The sequence below is a fragment of the Euphorbia lathyris genome, chromosome 8 (assembly GCF_963576675.1).
Source record: "Euphorbia lathyris chromosome 8, ddEupLath1.1, whole genome shotgun sequence".
Lineage (NCBI taxonomy): Eukaryota > Viridiplantae > Streptophyta > Magnoliopsida > Malpighiales > Euphorbiaceae > Euphorbia > Euphorbia lathyris.
This window is the reverse complement of record NC_088917.1, coordinates 84,181,237-84,201,075: the sequence shown is the minus strand read 5'-3', so window position 1 is coordinate 84,201,075 and position 19,839 is coordinate 84,181,237. Positions and strand designations below refer to the sequence as shown.

The window sequence follows — 19,839 nt, the reverse complement described above, 5'->3', positions numbered from 1 at the left end:
TGCTTTTGCTGTGTACTCATTGAAATTAATTAAACAGCAAATACTGAGTAAACTTGCACACTAAGTAAGTTAGTTTAAACTTAAACTTAGAAATCATCCCATTATGCATACTGACCACTCAGAATATCAAACGATTATTATTCTAAAACGCTGAGTGTTATATCCGTTAGAATCATTGCAAAAGCACGCGTATAGCCACCTAAGATGACGTACGCGCCGAATGTGTCATAAATGCCAGGATTATTGTCGGTTCACAATCCCGAGGCAAAACTGACACATGGATTCGATAAGATCCATTTCTCACCTCTATAAATAATGGGTAATTCCCCATTTTTATTCTTTACGCTTATCGAATACTCTGGCTAAGAAATTCTTTCTCTCTAAAAATCCCTCTAAGCTTTCCCATCCTCAACAATGACTAAGGTTTCCTACAACATCTCCGTGCTGGCCACTCTAAGCCCAGCTCCGATGACACTTCCAGGCAAACCTCTGTGCCGGAACCTACCAAAGTCACCTCGCCGAGCAAAGGAAAAGCTGGCCAAACCTCTGGTCAGGGAAAGCCTATAAAAGTCAGGACCTACTCCAAGGTCTTTGAGAACGTCCGCGAATGGAAAGTTGAGACCTCAAGATGGGTATCAGAAAACTTCGTACAAAACGAACAACCCTTCTGCGAGTGGATTTCACAAAATGGCTGGACGGAGCTGTTTTCGGTTAGGGATGACACCTACCCTGACCTGGTAAGGGAGTTTTACCACAACCTCCGAGTTGCAAATGACAACACTGACTATCTGTGTACAGTGGTGAAACAGAAAACCATCTTCATCAACCCTCTCTACTTAGGAAATCTGCTCAAATTAAAAACTGAGGGAGCAAGGCTGAGGAGATCTGGAGATCAGGATGGAACTGGGTATGCAACCAACTTCTGTAAACCTGAGGGTCACTCAGGAGAAGTCTCAGCTTCATCTATGGGTCAGCACCAGAAGATGGCTCATTACTTGCTGACCTACTTCATCTACCCGAAGATCAACTACACTACATCAGCAACAAACTTCGAGCAATGCTTTATATGGCATATGCTGACATACACACCAATCAATATGCCAGTCTTTCTTGTCGCTGGCTTCCTATGCAGCTCTGGTACGCTGAGGCTAGGATCGATCATCACCAGAATCCTCATTGACCATAAAATTGATCTCGAAGGTGAGGAGAAGACTCGAGGATCTGAGATAACAGCTGCCTCGCTGAGAGCATTAAAATTTGGACAGCCTTTGAATAAAGGTAAAGCTGTTGCTGCTGCTGGACAAGCTGAGGGAACTGTTGAGCCAAAGAAAGGGAGAAGGACTAAGGCCCCAGCTTCCCGCAAAAGAAAAACTGCTGAGACTCCTTCTAAAAATGTTGAGTCTCCAACAAAAAGACAGAAGTCAGCTGGTAAGTCAGCTGAGAAATGAAGCAGGCAAGGTGAGCCTGGAACTGAGGAAACTGCTGAGCAACCTCAGAAAAAGCAAAAGCCTTCTACACTGACTCCCCTCAACGCCATGCCTATAGAATTTGTTGTACCGGGTGACTCTCACTTCACCCAGTGTCAAGGTACAATAGCTGAGTCCGAAGAACATAAGGTACAACTGGATGATCATTTCATCTCTCAAATAGAGGAAGAGCTCGATGGTGACAGTACAGAAGAAGAAGAAGAGGCCAGCGGTCAGGATGACGCTGAGGACTCTGAGGAGACTACCAGTGAACATGAGACTGAGCAGGCCAATGCTGGGTTTGTTGCTGGAGATGAGCAAGTACTTGATCAACACAATGTTGATCCAGTCTAAGAACAAGCTGACCAGCCTCATGATGAGCAACACGAATATTCCCCCTCTCACTCAGGAGATCCTAGTCAAACTGTCACTCCACCTCGTAGAAGAAGAAAGTTGGTTAAGGCCAGTGAGAAGCCTGTCAGTGAAGATTTTGTGCCACCACTAACTCTTCCTGACTTTGTCATTTCAAAAACAACCAAGGACCCCTCCTCAGTAAAGCTCAAATTTTTCAAACGCCAACCAACCTCTACTGCATCGGCGTCATTAGAAAAGCAAGCCTCTGTTTCTTCTCAATAGGAACATGCCGACCAAAATGCTTCCGCCACCTCAACCAGTCAAGTTGAGCCGATTACTGTGAATGCTATTTCTTCAAGCATGGTGCTGACTCCACACACTTCTGCCGTCAGCACAGACAGTATTCGGATTACCACTTCTCCAACTCAACTCTCTGCCGATCCATCAACTATACCTAAAACTCAAGTGCAGATTGAAAATACTATTCCAGTCACTGACCAGGTCACTCCTTTCACTCCTCTTCCTTCCGGTCACACTGATGTCCCTGAAGGCTCACAAAGCTATCTGAATGCCACTGAGTCCGGCAAAAAGATTATTGACTCAGTGCAAGCGTTGATCAGAGACCTTCAACAGTCCACTCCTCCTGCTGCTGGGTCTTCAACTTTTGAAAATACTCAGCTTTCCCAGGTCACTCAACTTCTCAACGAAGTTAAGGGACTCAAGGACTTGCTGAATGTAATTATTACCTTTCAAGCACAGCAAGCAAAGCAGGATTCAATCGCCAAGCTGGCTGAGATCCAGCTGACAACTGTGCAACACTTGAACTCTTTACACCAATAAGTTCAGAAATTGTCAGCTGTGAACACCAACTATGCCACGTCATCTGAAATCAAGATGCTCTTTGCTCAGCTTCACACTGAGCAACTCAAGACCAACGAGCAAATGGTTTCTTACAATCAGTGCTCAGTAGAGCAAATTGGTGAGGCCATTCGCTTGCTGAATCTGAATAAGCAAGAGATGGATACTGACGCAATGAAACAGAATGAGATGCAGTCTATCATACAACAAAACTTCAACCACATTCGTCATAACAATATTCAACGTCAGTATTATGACATAGCCCTTTTAAAGACCTTTCACCAAATCTTTGCTGGTCCTACTGAAGCTCTCATCTGGCAAGGCAAAGCTCAAGCGTTTAGCGTAAACATGCTCAGTGCTGCTGAACTCAACGTACCCAAAGAGGTATCAGCTGATGGAGTTGCAATTTTTGACGGCGTCAACGAAAGCGCTGAGAAACTTAAGGAGCTGTCTAAAGAACTGACTCGAGCTGTCTTAACTGATGCTTTCAGACTTCCTCCTCATGATGTTGACAAAACGGGGGAGAAAGAACAAGCAGCTAGAGCTCAGCATGAGCGAAGTCAGTCTCAACACAAGAAAAATAAATAGATAGGCTAGCTCAGTATAGACTAAGTCAGACGTAATCTATATGCCTTATCTATAAGTTTTGTTGTGTAAACACTGACTACTATCAATATATCATATCTGCATCTTTAATTCTATTCCTGAGTTATGATATATGTTACTGCGTACTGAGTCATTATGTATCTTCAATTAAATCAGCTATGGTTAATACTTATAAAACTTATTGACTAAATCAAATGCTGATAACATGTTTGACATTGACTTATGTGCTTATAAAACATTGTCTGTTGAGAACCCATTGAACAATAAATTACTCAGCGCACTCTATATGATTAAACCTTCCACTTAATACTGAGTAAATAGAATATGTTTAATAAGCTGACCTATATCTGAAAACTGACCTTAGACTTACTCGAATTAAACCTTTAAATGTTTAGAGTAAAACTAAGTCAGTAGCTCAACTCTTACGGGGGAGTTTGCTAAGTTGAAATAGGTCAACTATCATGGGGGAGCTCAATACTGAGTTCTTCGCTGAATAGTTTTGCCAACATCAAAATGGGGGAGTTTGTTGAAACACCTTTCCACATAATTTTGATTTGACAAAATTGTTTAAGTAAAATATTCTAAACACACTAAGTTTAAATGCTTTGATTTATTCTACTAATGTGTTTGTTCAATGTTGAGTTAAAACTGTTTATAAGACACAAGAATTAAAAGGCCCAAGCCCAATACAAGTGTTAAAGACCAAGTCAAACAACTCAGTACAACTCAGCCCGCGTTTTGTTAAAACGTTGTCGCTTTGGACAAAACGCAACTCAGCAAGAGAAGGATCTAGAAGACCTTCGGGAACAACTTCAAGATGAAGCTGCTGAGTAGTCTCGACAAAGCGTACAAGACATCAGCTGGCAAATGAAAACTTCCAAACAAAGTATTTCTACTTTGGGTAAAGTTCAGACGACACAGTATGCTGTCCAGTTGACTTTACCATAAAAGGAGAGACAGTCTGCTGAGCTGACCGAGGATAGAAGATACACAAATCTGATTGGCCGAGAGCTCTGAGCAAGTCAGGATGACAACGACAGGAAGCCGTTTCCCTCCAACGGTTATTTCGAAATTCGAAATGACCGATGCCCAGACGTCTCTATAAATAGGGCCATCAGAAGCTTCACTCAACACAGAACTTGATCAAGCCATTACGCTGACCAAATTTCTACACAAGTTCTGCAAGAAAAGAAGCAAAGCAAATCTTACACTACAATTCATACATTTGCGTAAAAGTCTAGAGTGATTCTTTCAATCGTCTAAAGTGTCTTAGCAAATCATTGTATAGGACAAAACACTTATCATTTCTAGAAGATAGAAAGGAGAGGCTGAGTACTCGGTTATAGTACTCAGCAAGAGATTAGGATTGAGTAGAGGTATAGAGGAAGGTACTCTTGTTATACTCAGTTGCTAAGATTGTAAAAGGTTTGAGGCTCTACCTTTAAAGAGCTTAGTAGAGGATTCGAAATCTCGGAACGTGTTCCGAGGACAGGACGTAGGCTTAGAAGAAGCCGAACCTGGATAAATCTGCTGAGTAAAGTATTTCTTACCTTTAACTCCTTATATATATTGCTTGCTTAAAATAACCAAAAACTGACCAAGTAAAGAGGTCAAGTTGAGTTGTGCGCGTTAAACGTCTGAGCTCAGGAATAGACTCTAAGTGCTATCTCCTGACTCAAGCTAAGAAACTGACCTAGTCACCAGTTGACTAAGCCAGTATCTTGCTGTTTACTCAGCGCCGCTGTTAAAACCTTTTTCCTTAGAAAAAGAAGTCTGCCCTAATTGCAAAAAAGTTTAAATAGTTCCTAACCCCCCCTTGGAACTATACTTGCAACCCTACAAGGGACCAACAAAGAATGCTTAAACTAACAATGAAACGTTTTTGTCTAATATTGTAAGAAATTATAAATCTCCGGCAACGGCGCCAAAAACTTGATGGGCGCGGCGCCTAGTGGTAGAGCTTTCTAATGACGATTGAAATGTGTATTGCGGTGAATGTGCTATGCCTATGGATGTGGTCTCTATAAATTGCTCTTGACTCTACTTAGACGCTACGACTACTTAGGGGCAAGTGTACCCCGTCGTATCAAGTAATAATCCGGTTAAGACCGGGTATCGAATCCACGGGATTTACAATTACAAGTATTAGACGACTCGGTTTCGTATGTTATTTAAGTGGTAATTAGTCTGGGGTTAAGTAAGACACAACTACACACTATTCCTTACTATTGGCGACACAGATTTATGTAGCTAAAACTCTATGAAGTGGGGTGAATGTGATAAGTTATAACAATGATAAATAATGACCCTAAATGTATACGGATAATAGTTTATTCTTGCAAAGACGACCAAGTGTAGTAGAACCGACCCGTGAAGCACTTAGACTACGTGATTCCTAGTCAAGGCGTGTCTAATGCGGGGGAATTAGAAACTAGGGCCCATAAGTTCCGTGGCTTGTCAATTCCTACGGTTTCCGGTTTGTCACTTCCGGTAAGGCAACACCTATATAACTCCCTAAAGATAGCCCGAATGGCGGCGGTAATCGCGTTCTCCTACACAATAATCAATTATCAATGTCAAAACAAGCAATAAACATTAACACGTAAAGGGAAATAGAGATTATAAATCATAAATTATAAATATGTAAAGTGATTAGATGAAATACAACCAAGACTAGTACATAGGAAGAGTACAAGCTAATTAGCGAGTAAAAAGGGAGAATCCGCCCTTGGAACTAGCTAACCGGACTCAAAGCCGTCTCCTAGGTCGTGGAGGTGGAACTCTCGAGCTTGGTGACGAATGGTGGAACGGAACGTCAATGGAACACCGGAACAACGAACAAGCTCTCGAGGGGGAGAGTTCAACTTACAAAATTGTATCTAAATTACAAGGAAAGCAAAGAGTATAGTCTAGCTCTCTAGTATGTAATTGGTATCAAATGAAGTTCAAGAGCTTCTTATTTATAGACATCAAGCAAGGGCAGGTTTGTAATTTCACTAGGCACAAGTATGGAGCAACATTATTTGGTGCAGAAATCCCATGATACGCCCCGCGTAAATTGGTTTACGCCCCGCGTACATGCCCATTCCGTCAGAAATCTTCTGCATGTGGACCAATTCGTTGTCTTGTTGACTCAAGTACTCCATGCGTAGAGGATTATACGCCCCGCGTGTTTGAGTCTCTGGAGTTTTATTGCCTGAATTGGTGCCTTTACGCCGTGCGTAGCTGAAGTACGCCCCGCGTAAAAGAGTCTCTGATCTTTTTATGTTGAAGAACTGCCTTTTACGCCCCGCGTATATAGTGGTACGCCCTGCGTAGGTATAGTTGACTCTGGGAAACAATGCAGTCTGACTTTCAGGATTAGGCCAATTATTGCCGACATGTGTCATACGCCCCGCGTAGTGTGTCATACGCCCCGCGTAGTGTGTCATACGCCTCGCGTATGCTGAGTCAGTTCCACATGGTGCCTGCGGATAAGGAAATTATTTCTGGCACCATGTTTCACGCCCCGCGTAGGGGATTATACGCCCTGCGTATGGAGTGGATTTTCGCTTCTTTCTCGTACCTGAAATACAAAACTTGAGAGCCGAGTTAGCTTGACGTTTTCATTTCCTAAACTAATCAAAAACGAGGAAAATAAACTAAAAGTACAAGATTTATTTTTATTTCTTTATTTTATCAAAAACACTCTATTTTTGTAACTAAACTTATTTATTTTACCCGAAATCATCCCGTAAATCACGCCGAAAGATAGGGGTAAAATACCCCTATCACATCTTACACAAATATGAAAAGCAAAAAAAGGAATGAGGTTGAAGGTGAGGAAGATGTGGATATTTTGTCCAAATGTAGTGAAAGATTCTAGATTTGGAAGGTATTGAACAACTAGGCTTAATATGTTCAAAATGAACCAGATTTGTAATTAACAAATTAAGTGGACCTAAATTGATTAACTTAGCCTAATTTGATCCTAAAATTAAACAAGGACTAATAACATAAACTAAGAATTCATAGAAATACTAAAAATGGTAAATAATTTATTAGTCCACACCTTTTTATATTATATACTGTTTAGTCCATTTATATTAAAAACAAATTATAAAGTCTTTATATTTTGTCACTATTAACCCTTTGGGCATATTTTGTGCATTTATTTAGATTTTTAACCACACATATCTTAGCTTTCAGGACAGCTATAATGCGATACAAAATGATCCTGTTACTTTGTTATTTTCTGTCTGTCTGTTTATACTGAATATAACGGTTAATTAACCATTTGGTCCTTTTGTGTATTTTTTTTATATTTTTAACCAAACATATCTTAACTTTCAAGACAGTTATAATGCGAAAATGACCTGTTACTTTGTTATTTTTTGTATGACTATTTAAGCTGAATATAACAGTTAAAAATCTAAAATAAATAAATAAAAAATAACAGAATGAGCAAAATATTAACAGTTATGTTTTTCAAAATAAGAGATAGTGTGTTATGTAAATAGGTGACGAGTAATCAATTATTTACCTAAAAGAAAACATAAATAAACCTCTCTAATTGTTGTTTTTCTTTAAAAAAAATGGTTAAAAACAAAAGCATCCCTAATCCCATTTGATCAAGTCCATTTATTTACTTAATAGGTCAAAAGTGACATGAGGTAAAAAATAACCCTAAATACGTAATCAAACCAAAAACTCTAAGTTCGTTCTGAGTAGAGAGCCAAATCAACACAAAACCACAATGGACTTGGACTGTGTACAAATGCTCTCGATTGGTTCGTCCTCTTGAGTTTACGAGACCATGCATACCCGATCTCGATCATCTCTCAAGTCGGGACTACGGGACCGCCTATAAGTGTTCTCGATTGGTCATTGTGGTTAAAGAATCTCTTTCTAGTTGCTCTCGAGCAATTAGGAGATTTTCGAGAAGAAATGCAAGGTTCTGTTTTTGGCGGCAACATGCTATAGGGTGGTGGTCCCACTTATGGGGTTAAATCAATCCGTTCTACATAGTCGATCTTATAGGCGATTGGGAGCATATACGCGCTCTTGAGGGCCACATGCAACTTGGAACATGCCTTTAAGATAAACAAACTTGTACATATCGTATCTCAACAGGAACTCCGATTTAGGCCCGGTCCAGTACTATTAGGTTCATATCAAGACATTCGATGACTCTGAGGTAAAATTTAACTCTAACACTAATCAACGTATCAATAAAAGCTCAAATTTTCCCTAACTTCCAAAGATCGCAACTTGCTTTATACAGACCCGAATGTAGACTAGTTAATTGTGTTGGAACGCTAATATTGAATACTACTTATCTCGTATATTCGATGTTCCTAACTAGCCTCCAGTCGGAGAATTGACATTCGACTCATTACGTTTGACCGACTTTTAGACTTACCGGACTTTTAGACATTGCATTTCAGATAATATATTTGCATTTTAGACAATACAATATGCATTTCATACTTACAATTGCATTTAATTAAAAACAATTTATTTTTTATAAAACAGAACAATTTCACAATTCACCTTAAGGTTTCACATTTACCTATTTGCGAAGCAAAACTATTCACATTTTCATTCAATTTCAAAACAGATTTAAAATTGTGAATCGCAAGTTGAACATTCGCAATATCCATTTTGTGAATCCCTTTTGCTAAAAAATGGCTTCGCAATTCATCAAAAGCCTTCACATATTTATCTATTTGCGAAACCCTTTGCTGAAAAATGGTTTTACAATTCGTTAGAAATACTTACATTTACCTATTTGTGAAGCCTCCGCAAATAGGTAAAGAGTGGCAGAATCTCTGGCTTGAATATGATTCTACGTTTGTGGTTAACTTATTGCGATTACGCTCTACTGTTATGCCATGGTCGGTCCGCCAAGATTGGCTCATATGCCTATCGCACTGCATGAACATGAACATTGTGATCTCTCACACTTTTTGAGAAGGGAACAAGGCGGCGGACTGCTTAGCCTGTTACAGATCCTCCTCCACCGGCATCACATGGTGGCCATCAGCACCTCCCTTTTGCCCCTCTTTTATTTTTGATGATTGTTGCGACATTTTTCATATTCGTTTCTCCTAACCTCTCTGTAATTCTTTATTCTTTTTTTTTAATAATATAAGGGGTTGGCTGTAGTTGGGGTCTGGGGTGCCGACCTAGTTGGGATGTCACGCTCGAGCATACATCCATGTCCCAGTTTCTCATTAAAAAAAAGTTCTAGATGAGAATTTAGGGTTTATTGCTTCACAATTTGATAATTGTGAACCAAACTCATAAAATGTGATTTCAACTTCCAAACCAATAAATCAAACAAATACCTCGTAAATGAGTTTGAAAATCATCATTATACCATTAATACTAACTTAACCAAACATAACACGTTAAATTAATGCTCAATCTTAACAAAATCAAAATCCTAAAACCTATCTGATATATATAATGAAAAACCAAAATAGATGGAGGAAACTTACATTTGATTTGGTGTTATCAAGCTTTTGCCCATCCTTTTCACATTTCGCCATGATTCCATCTAAGTTTTGTCTTGCAAATCGACAAGGGTTTTGAGAATTAGCATCATTTGGGGGATGTTTTGGGGTAAAAAGTCATTGGAATAGCCTAATTTGGTAACATATGTCTAGATCTGTTCATGGACACATGTACTCGCCCAGGTCTGTTCCTTTGGCCGGGTTGGACAATGAAAATTGATCTTAGACCCAACCTGGTCAAGGTCCGCTAAAACCCACCTATTTTTTTGGTTGGCTTGTGATTGATCAAAATAGGATGGACTGGTCTAGTCCGGTCCGCCTATTAATATTAATTAATAAATGGGTTAATACACATATTTGCCCTTGTATTTTCTCGGAAAAACAGATTTGCCCTTAAATCAAATAAATCCACAAAACTATCCCTGAATTTTCCATAAACCTGCAGTTATACCCTAATCTGACGGAGCTTCTAAACGGCGATGACATCAAACCTTCTTATCTGCAGAAAAACTTCATAAAAGAACAACCAATCACAAACAGAAAAAATATGCACATTCAATTTCGATTAAAAGCAAGTTAGAAGAACAGATTGGTCAAAATTCATTTTCATAAAAGCTCAATCAACCTAATAAAATGGCGTCTAAACCTCCTAATTAATCCAAAAGCAATAGCAATAGAAAACAAAAAGAAACCAAATGAATTTTGATTGTCGTCATCCAATTTTTTTGGAGACAAGAAGGTTTGATGTCATCGCTGTTTAGCAGCTCCGTCAGATTATGGTATAATTGCAGGTTTATGGAAAATTCAGGGATAGTTTTGTGAGTTTATTTGATTTAAGGGTAAATCTGTTTTTCCGCGAAAACACAGGGGCAAATATGTGTATTAACCCTTAATAAATTTATATATTAAATATTTACTTATAAATATAAATTTTATTTTTTATAATTAAAAATTATTTATATATTTTTAGGTGGGTTTATATGAGTTGGGCTTGTGATTTGATTTTTGAACTCGAGCTCGGCTAAATTAATAGCGGACTGGACTAGGATTAGACTGAGCATTTTTATATAAATCCCGCCCAACCCCGGCTCAGTTCGGCTCGGCGCTAGTTTCGGCCCAAGCCTAGCGACCCATAGACAGGTCTATATACGTGTAAATAAGTCTTCCTAATAAGGCAGTTTTGTAAATAGCACTTTTATTTGTAATTTACCTGAAAATTTCGTTTTTTATTTAGTCTCTAAACTAAAGCTTCAAAATTAACTAGGATCCTAAACTATCAAAAACATCAATCAGGTTCCTGAACTAACAAAAATCATCAATTGAGTCCCTATCTTATTCTAAAATAAGAAACTGTGACTATTTATAGGGTCTAATAATTTATGTGTTGGTTCAAAATGAGTTCGGGAAGGGGGATCTGAAACTGTTCAACCTAATTATTTTCGATGAGGGCTCAATTGATGATTTTTGTTTATAATGTGGACTCAATTGATGATTTTTAGTTAGTTCAGGAATTTGATTGATGATTTTGATAGTTTAAAGTACTAATTGATTTTGAAACCTTAGTTTAAGGAGCGAAATTGGTATTATGCCTTTTATTTTTGTTTAAAAATGATATAAAATTCCCTCCAAAAAAGAGAGAGAGAGAGATATATGAAATCATCTGCAAATTGCCTCGGATTGTCTTTCCTTTTAACTGAAGTGCTTAAATAAATTACGATTCACTTCTTAAAGGCATTTGGGCAATTCAATTTGCTTTTGATTCCAGTTTGTCAAGCGGAAAGAAAACGAGGCAGTTTATCCAATCGCGGTATCAGATAGATGCAGGTATGAACATTTTTTTGTGCATACCAAACATGAATCTAATGGTTGGTTTCTTGGATTTTGGATTTATTTCTTCTATTATTTTGCTGTTTTTTCATAAAAAGAAAAAACGAAAAAGATATTTTTCTTTGAATATGTGCATATCCATGGATTGGGTAAGGAAATATCTCTCCGAAAGAGAGCGAGAGTGAAAGGGGAAGAAGAGAACGCGGGAAGCAAAAGAGAGGCAAAGAAGAAGAAGTCTCAGATAATTAATTGAGGGGAAGAGTAGAAACTGTTGAATATGAATTTCATCAAAATCAATTCATAATCGCAATAAAATCAAGATCGTATAGAAGTTTAAAGTTGTATAGAATTTTGATTACTGTCTTTATTCTACATTAAATCAATTTGAGATGTGCCTTTCATTGAGGGAAAGAAAACAGAAATCTGCCATTATCGCAATGGTTTTCATAAAAATCAAGATCATTCTCATGAATTTTTCTTAGTGTCTTTTTCTTCTAGATTAAATCAATTTTTTCTATGATTTAGTAAAGATAATTGAGTTGTTTTGAGTTATTCTAACGATTCATTACAATTTCTCTTTAGCAGCTTTAAGTATTGCTTTGTGGGATTATGATGGATACCCAAAGTGTCGATCCTTCTTCGGAGACAGGAGATGATTGGAGAACTCAGTTACCACCTCATTCACGGCCAGGAATTGTCAATTACTTGTTAGTATTTCATTTCCTTTATTATAAATAGATGAGTTTAAGTTTCTGTTATTGGAATCTTTAATTGAGTTTCCTAAGCATTAGTTTCTAATGATGAATTTATGATGATGTATAAAATATAATTGCAGGAATATGGCGCTGAAATTTTTAACTTTTAGAGAAAGGAAAACTACAAAGTTCATAAATTACTATAGTTGTTAATGACGCGCCTAAGGTGCATGTCACACAAGGCTATATGCTTAGCGCCCTCAATTGCACGCGCAGTCACCTTGGCGCTCGCCAGGCACGCCATTGTCCACCAAGAAACAGTGTTCATGGCGTGCCTCTGTGACATATGTACAGTTTTAGGCCTTTTTAAAGTATTTAATGTAGGATTAGACACATCTAAGTGTCCAAAATAAGCAAAAAAGGAAGATACACGTTTGAATTAGAAGAGGTTTGTCTTGATTAAAAGCAGCTTATAGTTTTTGGTTCGATTTGTATGAGATGGCTGCATTATAAAGTTCTAATTGGAAGACAATCTTTTTGTTTACATTATGGAATGGTTCTGAAGTCTCTTAAGTACGAGTTAATTCATAATATTATATTTAATCATTGTTGCAATTAAGGCTGCAGGAATTTTGTTATGTTAGTGTTAAAAGTGATTTCATTTATAGAGTCACATTCTGATATGTTAGAGTCATATCAGAATGTGACTCTGTAAATCCATTCCTATGCTACTAATTTTCTATGCTTGTAACCTGATTGTTAATCGTTTTGCATGCATAGAATGAAGTGTATGAACGGACTCTTTCCATTTTCTGGCCAAGAGGGTCAAGAAGAGCTGAAGAAAATCGCTATGCAATTTGAGGAAAAGCTTTGTACTGTTGCCACGAGCTCGGTATGTGCGAATATTTTTGTTAATTCTCTGGTAGTCAGAGGGATAGGCGATGTTCCCTGAACTGCCAGTAATTTCACAAATAATAATAAACACAAGAGAAAAATGTTCTATTGGACTTTAAGAGAGAATGAGAAACACAGGAAAAAGCTGTGAAGATTTAGAAGTAGATTACTGTTATGTCTAACTTTTTAATTTTTTTCATCTCCTTTCAGTTTGATTATCTGGAGACAGTAGTGTTGATGAAGATTATCATGGAGTCTACGCTTCAAAATACATTTCCCAATTCTTTGCCACCCAACCCATCTAGTAACCACAATAGGCCCCCTGATTCTGGAGGTAATTCCTGGATTGAGCATAAGAATTATATGAAACGCACCACAAAACTTGTAACAACTTCAATTTTTACCTTCTTTTCCCTGCATGGTTCTATCTCTCTGTTAGGGAGATAAATTTATGTATTGGTACAGCTTTTTGAATTCAGGTTGATGGTCAAAACCCACCACAAAACATTAAAACAATTGTAGTTTGTAACTTCTATGTTACTGGAGAATCTAAAGTGACTACATATCTCCTATCTTGCTATCTCTCGCTGAATTTGGAATGTTAAATCTTGAGCAGAAAGGTACAATATAAACAGAGGAGAGAGACGCTGAATTTGGAATCTAAAGTTTTTTATTTTTGAATTCGTTGTCTGTCTATAATTTTCTCACATAGTTTCTGTTTTTGTCTATCCTGAACAGCATCTTATAATATCCAGCCTCAAGTTTACAATCAAGGGCAGCCTCGTCCTATGCCAATGTCACCTAATCAGTCTCAAGTACGCGAGTCTCAAGCATGTGAGCAAATTTTATCAGAGAATATCCCAAGTAATGTGGGTTTCACAGGGGTTCAAAGTTCTTCCAGTTTGACATCTGCACAGCCTTCTGTACAACAAGCACAAAATTTTCTGCCATATCTGTATCAACAACTTTCAGACCAGAACTTCATTCAACCGGCCATCCATCAAAAGAAAGCATTAATGATGCAGCAGCTAATGGCCCAATTACCAAATGCTACAAATATGCAGCAAAATCAGTTATCTGGGCAACAAAACCAACATACTTACCTGTCATCTTTGCAGCAAACATCAGTAGGACCTCTACAAGCCAACATAACCAACTTCTTGTCGCAGAGTTGGGAGAATTTGTTGCAACAAGATATTCCTCTCCAGTCATATCCTAATATGCTTCAACACGAGAATCTGAAACAACTGCAAGAACAGATGGTGCATTCTCAACACCTCAATCAGGACGAGAAGCTGCAACAGTTAACGAAGCAGGAGATGTTGCAACAACAGCAGTTCAACCAGCAAGCCAAGCAGCAGTTACCTGCACTGCACAATCAGCACGAGATGCAGCAACAGTTCATGGAGCAGCAGATGTTGCAACAACAGCAGGCACATATGGTGCATTCTCAACAGCTCAATCAGCATGAGATCCAGCAACAGCAGGGGTTACCTGCACAGATGCATCAGAGGGATGATGTCGATGAGCCAGATGTCTTTCAGCAACATATCTCAAGAGGTCAGCACACTTTTTACACCCGTGAACAGATGATATCAGGAGCATACTTTCCTACATTTTCACCTCAATCACCTCAATTGCTTCAGGCTGCCTCTCCACATTTGTCTGAACACTCTTCTTCAGAGGATTATCTACAATATCTACTATCGCCTCCAACCAAAGACGAAACTCCATTGCAGTCTGGAACTGCACACTGTCCTTTCATTGTCTCATCTCCTTCGTCTGGACACTCTTCTCCAGGGGTTGATCAACAAAATCTACTACCGTCTCTAACCGAAGGTGAAACTCTGTTGCAGTCTGGAACTGCCAACTCTCCTTTCATTGTCTCATCTCCTTCAACTCCGTTGCCTCCATCCCCCATGCCAGGAGATTCTGAGAAACCTGTAAACGAGTTTTTCCCATTTTGTAATGCTAAACCAGATTAAAAACATAGTTTTAGTTTATTTTTTTTCACATGTGTATACACATAGCTTTGATACTGATGAGTGCTAATATGGCACACAAATAGAGCATAGAGATAACAAGATTAAGACTGTGTAGTATATAATTGAGAATGTGTAGTATATTGAAGTTGAGGGTGAAATTGGTTCATCTTGTAATTGTTAGAGATATAATTGATTTTGGTTGTCAACGTTGATATATAGTGTTTTTACACCTTAGTCCAAAAAATTTAATGGAATTTTGATTTAGGATATGGATACAATTGTGTAGACTCTTCTTTGCTGCTTGATGCGTCTCCGAGAGACTCACTAAGGGATAAGTGTATCCCGTCGTTATCAAGTAATAAAATCTGGACAAGTCCAGGTATCGAATCCACATGATTTATTCCTGCAAAAGTTATTCTACCTAAGTTATTCTACTCCTAGGTGATCCTTTACTAATGTAATTGCCCGAAGGGACATGGAATGATACGATAATAATGAAGATAGCTTGTTTAGATAACTGATTTAAAACCTAATTTAAATCACTTGTGTCCGAGGCGATTAACCCTACTTATGCTTCTGAGGTTCCTAGTTCTCGTAAGGTCGAAACTAGCTCTAAGGCTCAACAATTTGGGCTTAATCATCTATAGGGTCGTCAATCATAAAAGCAATAAACCAATTGAAGAAAACATAACTATAATATTAAAGATGGAAAGTATTGTCACGGAAATACAATTAGCCTAGGATTCATAACATGTATCAGAGGCAAACATAATATAAAAGAGAAGAAAAATCTCTTTCAGGAACCTGTCTACCAATGCAGGCGTCTCCCTAGGACTTAAGGATGGAGCTTGAACAATCCTTGGTGAACAGAGTTTCAGAGGTTCTTTAATGGAGGTTGAAGGAGATGGAGGAGGTGGAGAGAATTCTTCAAGAGGAAGGCTAGGGTTTTTACAAATAATAAAGGATATATAATTTACAAGCTGAAAGTCCTATTTATAGTTGTGGTTCGGGCCCCGTATCTTACCTAATTCGTTTCCTTTTGCAGGTGGGAGAAGTGGGACTTGATCGTGGCATCGTGGGGCCGGGAATCAATCCGCAGGTCAGCTCGCCCGAGCTGGCCCCCAGCTCGCCGTGCTGGCCTAAAAAGCCAGTTCCGACGAGCAAACATGCCCATATGCCCTGCGTGACTGTCGGGTATCCCCGCGACGCGATTTCCATCCGAACTCGTTCCTGTTTTGACCTGCACATGCACGCAAACTCCAAACGACATTAGTTCTGAGACTAAATTGACACACCAATCGCTTGTTTTGAGTAAATACTCCGTTTGGTGCGACTTTTGGTGGATCAATTAGCTATAAAAGATAATTGAAAGTTAACGTGCATGTTAGTTTGGCCACATTTTCCCAAAAACGATCAGAAAACGAGTTTAAACCACAAAAGTAAATAAAACATATACAAATTCTAACTAACACACACAAATGCATATAAATGCGAGAATTGCTTAAATTAAAACCGTCCTAAAACCGTACCCAAAGATAGGGGTTTTTGACCCCTATCAATGCTTTGTCCATATGCACCCAGTTTATTTTGTAAAACTTAAATTTATTTTGGCTTAAATACATAATGTGTCCTCTGAATTTGTCCAAAAAACTTGACTGACTCCTTGAACTTTCAAAGTATTCTGATAGCCCATTGAATTGTATAAAATATTCAGTTAGTCCCTTGAATTTACATAAAATGTAATCAATTAATCATTCGGTTGAAAAAAGTAAGTTAAATACAGAAAATATGTTGCACGCATCTTAAAAAAGTAAATTGACCAAGGTCAGTGTATTCGATTTTGATATTAGAGAAGAAATTTTTTATAGTTGAACAAGTAAGAACTTTTTTAATATGTTTTAATTTATTTTGTGAATTATGTAATAACATTCTAAGGCACGTAGAACATATCTTTCACATTTTAACTTACTTCTTTACCACCGAGTGATTAATTGATTACATTTTACGCAAGTTCAGGGGCTATTGGGACACTTTGAAAGTTCAGTGGACCAATCAAGCTTTTTTGGACAAATCTAGGGAGCAAATGATGTATTAAACCATTTTTGTTTAGAATTAAGAGTAAATTTGGCCTTGGATGCTTTGTCAATATACACTAAGTTTATTTTGTAAAAACTTAAACTTAATTTTTTTTTTTTTTTGTAAAAACGTATCTTTTTTTTTAGAATTAAGAGTCAATTTGGCCTTTAAAACTGCATACATGTTTAGTTTAGCCTACTTCGAATGATAGATATCAACTTAGCTCTTAAATTGACAATATTTGACAAATAAAATCGAATTTGACAAATTTTCTTGGGCTAATTTATCAAACATTACTAACTTGAGGACTACGTTGATTTCTAACTTTCGATTTGGGTTACATTGAATTTGTTTGTCAATTTCGAGAACCAAATTGTCTCTTAATTAGGAGTAAATCAAATTCATTTCGTTTTCGTTGTCGGTTTCTTTATAAAAATGAAACTTGATATCTTGATGTGATTTGTTTTTTAATATCGAACGTGATAAATTTATATTAAAAACTTTAGGGTAGAGTTTCGAGTGACGGGATATCAAACCCAAATTCTATATTATGTAATGAGGTAATGATGCAAAATATAGTCCTTATTTTGCAACGAAAAATCATAAATAGAAATTCCATAAAAAATTTACCTACATGAGTGTTATTTGTGAGTCTTGTAAGTCTCATACTGAGCCACATCTTTCCGGTCTTGTATCAAGTAACAAACACCTGATCTCAGAAATTGCATCAAGAGATGTCTAAGATGCTCGAGATGCCCGAGGAGTATCATCATAATCATCGGGGACATTATCCCCGCCATCTTGCTTCTTTCTCTCATGATCCCCACTTGCATGCTCTTTAGCCTCATCATCTCGGACAATAACAAATCCTTCAAATAACTTGTCATAATTAAACTCCCGACCCTCGGTATGGTTAAGGAGCAACTTATACCAATTCGTCTCGGCATCTTCCACAACAAGTTTAGGTTGTGGAGGACTAACATCCTACAAATCACAAATGGATAAATAATAAGTAATATGATTTCAAAATCAATTATGACAATTTAAATGTATATTTTCTCACTTTAATCATATCGTGCACTTGAGGAAATGTAGGGACTTTAGTTGTTTTCCATCTAAGGACGTGTGGCTGAAGACAATTTGGTTTCTTCACCTAGTATGTCTTCGTCGGCTTCCAAAGCTCAAAAGTTCTGTACAAAGGAGACAAACAAGTAAGTAAACTATATCTTTTACAATTCCTGCATAACCATTATATATACAATTCATACCTCGACTACGTGTGCTAACCCTCCTAGTTGATATTTAGGTTTTTTTCTCTACACTCAATTGCTTTCCGTCTTTTGGAGATACCTCTCGTCACATTCTTGTAAGTCTATTTTAGAGATAGCTCTCATCATGGTCTTGTAAGTCTCATACCAAGGCACCTCTCTCCATAGGAACGCATCATACAATGTTGGATAACCAGCAAACACTAGCCAATCAGTATTCACCAATCGAATTTTCTTAGTGGTGATCAAACAACGAAGTATGAAATACAACATCTCAATACTAACCGCTTTACTGTTTGTCACATCTGTGTCCCTAATTTTAGTTATTATACTCTAATGTTAGGTTGCCTTATATTTATTTATTGAGTAGAGAGTTAATTGGGTATTATGGATATAGTTTGGAGGCTAATTTCATGCCTTAAGTGTAAAATTAAAAATTTGGAGTAAGTTTTAAAAGAAGTTGGATTTTAAAAGGACCAAAATGGGTATTATCTATTATTGGGAACATAAATTCCACAATTCTAGACATGAATGAATTTACCAATGTTTGGATGTTCTCAAAGCTTCAACTCCTCCATTCCCACTCTTCTTCTTCTTCATTCATCTTAGAATTACATAGCTTCAGTGATCATTTGTTATCCAGAGTTTACGTGGTCCGATTGATTCGATTTTTTTACAGTAGGTTCTAGACATCCTAATACATAATGTGTGCGGTGTGATTTTTATTTGGAAATTTTTAGAATGGATCTGTCCTAAGCAGATTAGAGGGGAAGATTTGAGGCTTAAAGTGTTTATTTTCTCAATTATTGCTAATTTAAGTAACTGTCAACTGTCCTTTTTAGTTTTTATGTATATATATGTATATATAACTCTATATTTTCCAGAAAATTAAATTTTTGTGGTGATTTTTGTCATGCATTTGATTAATTTGAGTTTTTATAATTTAGTTTTTAACATTTTTTTTATAGAAATTGGGACGAGACAGACCTTGAGCGGGGAGAGCACCCATGGCTCAAGAACTGTCAAACCCGCCATATACTAATAAAAGAAAATGTGAGTGTGTGAACAAGAGAAGAGGAAGGAGAAGAAACAAGAAAAAGGGGAAAAGAGAAAAGTATAGGAAAGGTTAAGAAAAACGCAAATGAAAAATATTACAGATGTCAACATTGATAAACCTCTGACAAAAAGCAGGAGCTGAAGGCCACCAATTGATCACTGAGGAAGAGACCCCAAACTTTGTCAAAGCATCAGCAACGCGATTTCCTTTCCTAAAGATGTGAGTAAAAATAATGTTCATCCTAGAGCAAATGTCG

The 19,839-nt window shown here is 37.6% G+C and overlaps 1 protein-coding gene and 1 long non-coding RNA gene across 3 annotated transcripts; both read left to right on the top strand.

Moving 5' to 3' along the window:
- Positions 1 to 11,468: 11,468 nt before the first annotated feature.
- Positions 11,469 to 13,528, top strand: LOC136202385 (uncharacterized). Its single transcript, XR_010674428.1, has 4 exons — positions 11,469 to 11,605; positions 12,194 to 12,315; positions 13,084 to 13,195; positions 13,408 to 13,528. It is a non-coding gene; the product is annotated as an uncharacterized lncRNA (long non-coding RNA).
- A 169-nt stretch (positions 13,529 to 13,697) lies between these two features.
- On the top strand, positions 13,698 to 15,324 carry LOC136202383 (uncharacterized). Of its 2 annotated transcripts, XM_065992966.1 has the most exons (3): positions 13,698 to 13,817; positions 13,936 to 14,757; positions 14,844 to 14,959. In XM_065992966.1, the coding sequence occupies exons 1-3, from the start codon at positions 13,796 to 13,798 to the stop codon at positions 14,864 to 14,866; spliced, it is 867 nt and encodes a 288-aa protein (XP_065849038.1). In that variant the 5' UTR covers positions 13,698 to 13,795; the 3' UTR covers positions 14,867 to 14,959. The 2 variants fall into 2 exon arrangements, with proteins under 2 accessions (XP_065849038.1, XP_065849037.1); XM_065992965.1 differs by having other exon boundaries at positions 13,936 to 15,324.
- The last annotated feature ends 4,515 nt before the right edge of the window (positions 15,325 to 19,839 follow it).

What these genes read in the sequence shown, in the direction of transcription:
- LOC136202383 (XM_065992965.1), top strand. Translation starts at nt 13,796, where the DNA reads ATGTTAAATCTTGAGCAGAAAG. An exon ending in GTTAAATCTTGAGCAGAAAG is followed by an intron (nt 13,818 to 13,935) that starts GTACAATATAAA and finishes TATCCTGAACAG; the next exon opens with CATCTTATAATATCCAGCCT.